Genomic DNA, 7,783 nt, shown 5'->3' on the forward strand with positions numbered 1-7,783 from the left:
TCTGACCTCTGTGATTGCCAACAAAGGTTTTGCCACCAAGTACTAAAGCACGTTTTGCAAAGGGATCAAATACTTATTTCATTCATGAAAATGCAAATTACTTTATAACTTTTTTTGTAATGCATTTTTCTGGATTTTTTTGTTATTGTTGTGTCTCTCACTGTTCACATAAACCTACCATTGACATTGTAAACTGATCATTTCTTTGTTAGTGGGCAAATTTACAAAATCAGCTGGGGTTCAAATAATTTTTTCCCTGACTGTACATCCCACCCAGTGAGGCATTATGTGGGATCCTGGAGTGGAGGTGAAGAGCATATCCAGGCTGCTAACAGCATCAAAGAGAGTTAAAAGATAAGGCCAGCCATTTTTTTAAATTAACACAAAACCCCAAAATATCCAGAGATCTTGTGTAATGCAAAACCCCAAAATATCCAGAGATCTTGTGCATGTGCCCTTGACTCTTGGTTACTTCAGATGCTGTAAAATGTTGGGGTGACATTTTAATAAAATATTTGTGTTTTATAATGAAGAAATATGTCAACTAGTTCGGTGGTGTGTCTCCCCAATGTGTTTTTAAATGTTTTTGAACAACAGTGGAGGTGTATGGCACAGATGAATAAAATAATCCAGGACTGACAGACTGACAGATGTGAGCAGTGTTGGCTTCAGTCTGGTTTTAGTATGGGGAGTGTCTGAAATGATGGCATTATAGAAGATAGCTGGCCTTATCCTTTAATGTCTAATTGCCATTATCAACATAATCCTCTCACACACACACACACACACTGACCGTGAGAGCAGAATGTTACAGTTTTGCGCTCGACGACCATCGATTACTGACAGCTCTTTGACTTTCTTAACAAGAGGTTGGTCATCCTCAACATCTTTCTGTTGATATATAAAAAGGGTCAGAATGTAAGAAAAGACAATACAGTACAGCAACACAGTATTATCTTGTGTTTTGTTTAAAACAATAAACATTAGTACAACAAAGTGATACAGAAAATAAAATCTATTCATGAAGTAGATTATTTATCACTAAAGACTGAGAAAATGCTAATCAATTCAAGAAAAGCATTTAAACGTCATTAGCAACTGCAGCTACTCTTGGCTTTTGAGACAGTCACAATGGAGAATAGGTATACTGATAGGCATACTAGAAAAGACAGTAAATTTACTTGTAAATTCATCTGAATGTGAACAGTGTGGCTTCATTTATGATCCATAACTGGATTGATAGATATGCCAATACAACAGCGTTTTAGTGCCAGACTCCAAAACTAATGAAAACTGTGAGATTAAAATTAGAATCCTCCAAGAATACAGTCAGAATATTTTAACTTTAATGTCAAACATTCTGACTTCATTCCAACACTGGTTGCCATTTCTGATTCAACAAAGGAAGCAATTTCAAAAATATCTGTGGTCTTATTTGTCCTCTGTACTATAAATGCAACTTCTTGCACAGTCACTGTCTGAATACTCATAGTAATTTGGTTTTGATGGATACGGTGTGAATTACGGTGACAAGTTATGTGTTTTAAATGTTAGTGTTATCTTCTTTGGGGGAGTTGATGTTTTACATATTACATTTTACATATTCTTTGTAACCTCAACAAAAAATTTAAACATGTTTTGACATTAATTACCTGAAAAATCATCCAATACAACATCAGATACCCTTAAAGGGGATCATAACATCTCCACTCCCTAAGTGAGTGACAGCAGTGCACAGACTATCTTTATCTGCCATCAGCAACATACAGTTGCAAGGAAAAGTAATGGCTTTCTGTATTTAAAATAATATAATATATAAAATAATATAAAATGATCATGAAATGTGATCTGCTCTTCACCAAAGTCACAAATATCAACAAACACAATATTTCTAAGCTCGTAAAACACAAACAGTCCTGATCTTTCATGTCTCCATTGAACACACCTGTTAAACATACAAAGTGATAGTGGAAAAAGTCATTAAGTCATTTATTACATTTATTTTGAAATCTTGGAATTGTTTAGAATGTACAATATGTTGTGCCTGTTAAGTACCCTACTGACTAACTTTCAAGTCCTGTGCATGGTATTAATCATGAGTCATGACTGTATAGTTTTGTTGTAAGAGCATGATGTAGACATAATCCTATTCTTTTACTAAATCCTACACTTCCATTTTTAGGCTAACACAGAGTATGCTCTCTTTCTTTAGAAGGATACAAGTTCTTCCTGAGAGAAAACTGGCCTAGGCTTATACAATACATGATCTAAGCCAATCTCTATGAAATCTGAATTTATTCAGAAATTATTGCAATTTTGTTTTCATAATATTATTTTATTGCCAGAATATTTTGACTTTATTCTGCTAAGATTCCTAATTTAATCTCTTTAATCTCTTTAATTTTATTTTATTTAGTGTGGCACTGAAACACCACCATAGCCAATGGTACAAAAATTTCATTAACATAAAATAAAAGGCAAAACAAAAATGATGGTGTTGCTGAAGGTATGAATGATGTTATACGTTTAGTGTCAGTGTATTGTGCAGTATGTTACTTGTGGCCTCTGGTAAGCCGAAAAGGTCCGCTGGAACTCTTCTAGATCCAGAACTTTGAACACCTTAAGATCATCAATCTCTTTCCATATGGTTCCTTCTGTCTTGTTCTGAAACAAACAATAATGCAGTTTTGTATAAATAATCCTAAATCAACATCCAATTGATATGTTGTAACTCTGATTTTGACAGCATCTTCCAGCTGTTGTAATCCTATAGAAGACTGTCAGCAGCTTTTTGATATCTGCTGATTCAAGGATCAGTCTGTGTTTTTTCTTGCATGTCAAAACTAACCAGGTGGTAGTCAAACTCACTTTCTTCTCAGAGTCCACTTGTTCCTACTAAAAATAAATCTTTAAATATGGCTTACAAATACTGTATATTGTTTAATTTTGGTTTGTCACTGTAGTTTTCAGCAAACATTTAGACAGGATGAAATAATCAATTTGTTGGGGGCTGTTTTCTGCAGTGGATGAATTCACATTTGCTATTCTTATGAAAATGTCTGATATTACTTGTCATTGCAGGCTATTGATTTTCAGCATAGCCCTGTGATAGGCTGGCGACCTGTCCAGGGTGGACCCTGCCTCTCGCCCACTGTCAGTTAGGATTGGCTCCAGCCCCCCTGCAACCCTATTTAGGAATAATGGGTAGAGATAACGGATGGATTTTCAGGATCTTCTTAAAAGATGCCTACTGAAAGTAGCTGGGTTAGAACAAGAAGTCAGCGGAACCATTTTTAAATACCTATAGATGTAGGCTTCAAGGTTGCAATGTACACTACACTGCAGCTAATGTGTGCCTCCTCAAAAAACACATTGGGCAATGATAGAGATTCCACATGGAAACAGCAAGACTATAATAAGGACATTATGAAAACCAAATCAAAATCTCACCAGACGCTATCAACAAGATTGGTCTCCACCATGTACACCATCTTGGATCACACTCAAACAAAGCAACCCAACCCATAAAGGCCAAACTGGAACATTACAAACACAAAGAACTCATTTAAAGCAAAGGAAAGGAGCTGAAGGATACAAACTATGGACTTAATCAATTTCCAGGGTGATTAAACAATCAAAAATCCTCTACCCCATCATGACACGAATCCATCCTGTATACAAAGATGTGTAAAAACAGGTAAGAGGAATCAAGGATTCAAGATTTTTGCCATTTTTGCATAAACAGCATAAACTGCATACATTCCCCCCACCGCTAACACCAGCAATAGGAGTGAGGCACTAGATGAACTCTACCAGGCCATCAGTGAACAACAGACAGACGATTCCTCATCATAGCTGGGGACTTCAATCACGTGGATTTAAAGGTTTTACTGCCCAATCTGCACCAACATGTAGACTTTCCGACAAAAGGAGACAACACATTGGACTTTGTGTACACTGCATGCAAGAGAGCATACAAAGCCTCCCCCTCCCCCACCTGGGTCTCTCTGATCACATCACCATCATGCTGAGACCTGCATACAGACCCAGAGCGAAAGCCATCAGACCAACACAAAAGGGGGTACATGTGTGGCAGGAGAGGGCTTCTTATGCTCTGAAAGACCGTTTTGACACTTACTGCAAAAATATCAGTGCTCTTACTGCACTTACTGCAAAAATATCAGTGCTCGTGCCAACCAGAAGCCATGGATGACAGGTGAGGTTCACAGACTCCTGAGGGCTAGGGATGCAGCCTTTAGGGCCGGTGACACTGCAGGCCTAGCAACAGCAAGCACCAACCTGTCCCGTGGAATCAGGGAGGCAAAACGCCAATACAGCAAGAAAATATCTGGATACTTCAGCAACACCAGAGATGCACAGAGTCTCTGGCGGGGCATCCAAACCCTCACAGGCTATAAACCCCCACCTTGGAATTGTGACAGTGACATCTCTCTGCTGGACAACCTCAATGACTTCTTCGGCCACTTTGAAACATAGAACAACATACCAGCACAGAGGACCACCCCTCCCCCAGGTGAGCAGGCTGTGTATCTGTCCACAGTCAGCGTGAAGAAGACCCTCTCCAGGATTAACCCACGCAAGGCAGCTGGACCAGATAACATACCTGGTTGTGTTTTAAACGACTGTGCTGAGGAGCTCAGGGATGTCCTCATGGATATCTTTAACATCTCTCTGAGCCAAGCAGTTGTTCCCACGTGTTTCAAGGCCACCAATTCCAATTCCAATAAAGCCCCACCAAACCAGTTACAATGACTATCAGCCTGTAGCACTGACTTCAATTATTATGAAGTGCTTCGAGCAGCTGGTCATGCAAAACATCAAGTCCATCTTTCCTCCCTCTCACGACCCATTTCAGTTTGCATACAGGTCAAACAGGTCCACAGAGGATGCCATTACTGCTGTTCTCCATCCAGGCCTCACCCACCTAGATTCAAAGAACTCTTACATGCGAATGCTGTTCCTAAAGCATTCAGCACAATAATTCCCCATGCAGCTTACACAAAAACTTGAACACCTGGGACTCAAAACCTCTCTCTGCAACTGGGTGCTGGATCTTCTAACAGGGAAGCCACAAAATATGCAGGTCGGCAGCAACCAAGACCATCACCCTGAGCACAGGGGCTCCGCAGGGCTGTGTGCTCAGCCCATTGCTTTTCACACTGCTGACCCACGACTGTGTGCCAACCTACAGCACCAACCACATTGTCAAGTTTGCGGATAACACGACTGTAGTTGGCCTCATCATTGTTGGTAATGAGACCAACTACAGGAGTGAGGTGTGCCAACTTGTCCAGTGGTGTAAGGACAACAACCTCTTTCTCAGTGTAGAGAAGACTGAAGAGATCGTTGTGGACTTCAGGAGAAAACCTCTAAAGCATCCCCCACTGACCATTAACGGTGCTGTAGTGGAGAGAGTGAGCAGCACCATGTTCCTGGGGCTGCACATCTCTGAGGACCTCTCCTGGACCAACAACACCACATCACTGGCCAAGAAAGCTCAAACACGCCTCTACTTCCTGCGCAAACTGAGGAGACCCTGCAACGCATAGTGAAAACAGCCAGCAATATCATCAGTGCCCCTCTGCCTTCCCTTTCGGACATCTTCAACACCTGCCTCATTCGGAGAGCCATCAGCATTGCTAATGACACCTCCCACCCCGCAAATTCCCACTTCAGACTCCTGCCTTCAGGGAGAAAATATCGGAGTCTTCAGGCCCACTTACAGACAGCTGTAAGACAGCAGTTTTTGTGTCTGAGCAGAGTGAGCTGGGTGGTGTGGATCCCTGATTATGTTCTTTGCCCTTGTATGACAGCGCTGTGTGTATAGTGTGTCTATAACAGGAAGCTTAGTCCCACTGATCCTCTCTGCAGTCTTTATGACCCTTTGAAGAGCCTTCCTCTCTGCCTGTGTGGTGTTACCATACCAGACTGTGATGCCAGTAGTGAGGATGCTTTCTATCAGTCCTGTATAAGCCTGGGTGAGAGGGCGACGGTTCAGCCCAGCTTTCATGAGCTGCCCGATGAAGTATAGCCGCTGCTGGGCTTTCTTCACTGTGGCAGCTGTGTTCAGTGACCAACTCAGGTCAGATGTCACCTGCAAGCCCAGGAACTTGTGGGCTTGTGTATTTCTTTTGTCTTGTTTATGTTGAGGATGAGGTCATTCACCTCTTCATAAACAAAAATGTTGTTCACCAAGCTTCTGTAACAGGACCATTTTAAAATATGCCAATGATATGACTGTGATTGTTAGCCTGCTCTGGGATAATCAGACTGAACATGGCCTGGTTAGCACTGATTTTGTGGAATGGTGTGAAAAATCCTGCCTGTATTATTATGGTGAAATTTATGGTAGAAATGCTAATGATGTTAGAAGAGCTAACACTGAAGATGGCAGCTATTCTGAAAAATGGTTTGGAGGTGGTAGGCGGCTCCTGTTCAGCACTGTTGGCCAGGAGCCAAAACGGAGCATCTCAAACAAGTGTGAAAAGAGGGTCTGGAGTGCCAGACACTATGAGGAAACTAATGTAAAGCATGTAAATAGTAATGTAAGCCTGAAAATGAGCATAATTTGTAACCTTTAAACCAGACACCAGGGGCCAAAGCCACGCACATTCCGGCAGACTCCTAGAAATCCAACAAACTGCTTTTATTATTGCCATTATTGTTGTTATTATCATTATGATTATTATTGCTGCTACTTTTATTATTATATTACTACAAATTTTATAACTGGTGTTTACATTACTCACACTATTATAGCACTTACCTAATTAACTCCTCTATAAATGTAAAACTAAATACACAAATTGTTAATAATGTAATTACACTCTTATCTATATAGTATTATTCGTATTACTTTTTTGGATTATATTCATCAACCATTATCAATTGCCATTACATTATTATGACCCAATGTTAGGCTGTATCACTACTCTGTAATATCTGTATTATGAATATTACTTACTGCTTTCATTATTATCATAGTATTCACTATTATCAATAATAGGATATAACCCGTCCCCGCCCTTTTTCTCTTTTATTATTATTGTTTATTATAGATTTGCCAGTTGGATTTATATCTCTCTTTTCTGTGTTACTTCAATTTATTTTTGCTTTCCATTATTACAATTACTATTATCTCTCTGATCATAACCATCTCACTTTTCTTTCTTCCCCATCAGTTAACCAGAAGGAGTTGTAGTTGAAGGAGTTGGTGGAGGAGACCAGAATGAACGGGTGAGTAGAGCAGACTAACAGTAGGAACCAGGAGCGTAGGAGGATCAGGACGGACAGGTGAATAGACAAACTAACCAGGAGGATTGGCGAATGAAAAAGGAAATCCACAGCACAGGAACTGTCAGCGTGGATATCAAAAATAACGCCTAGCTAACCTAATGGACAAAATATAAAGAGATCCAAAGCACAGGAACTGTCAGCGTGGAAAACAAGATGATGTACGATACATACCACGAATATAGGTATAGGTATTATGGGGTATGCAAGTTAATGCTCTGGCGACGATGGAGCATCTGCCAGAGGTTTAAATAAGGAAGGACACTAGTCACAGTAATGCGCCCCAGCCGTGCGTGGCTACCCACGAGTCATTAATTGCAGGATGCGAAACAGCTGAGACGCTGATCCCTCAAGAAGAGAGAGAGCAGAAGAGAGAAAAGAAAAAAAGAGGCAGGTCACGCCGAGTGGACCTGACACTCTGGAGTGGACAGCGTGGTGGGTGGGACGCCTGGTCACTGTTTCCTTTCCT

General features: G+C 40.6%; 1 protein-coding gene across 1 annotated transcript in view; it reads right to left on the minus strand.

Annotated features, from left to right (window-relative positions):
• LOC109959625 (disheveled-associated activator of morphogenesis 1-like) overlaps positions 1-7,783 on the minus strand; it is a 60,640-nt gene that overhangs the window by 25,731 nt on the left and 27,126 nt on the right. Inside the window, exons 16-17 of the mRNA XM_020599142.1 lie at positions 2,557-2,664; positions 794-891 (exon numbers count right to left, since the gene is read on the minus strand). Of these exons, the coding sequence (XP_020454798.1) occupies positions 794-891; positions 2,557-2,664 (206 nt within the window). The remainder of the gene's footprint in view (positions 1-793; positions 892-2,556; positions 2,665-7,783) is intronic.

The sequence above is a fragment of the Monopterus albus genome, unplaced genomic scaffold, assembly GCF_001952655.1.
Source record: "Monopterus albus unplaced genomic scaffold, M_albus_1.0 scaffold40.1, whole genome shotgun sequence".
Taxonomy (NCBI): domain Eukaryota; kingdom Metazoa; phylum Chordata; class Actinopteri; order Synbranchiformes; family Synbranchidae; genus Monopterus; species Monopterus albus.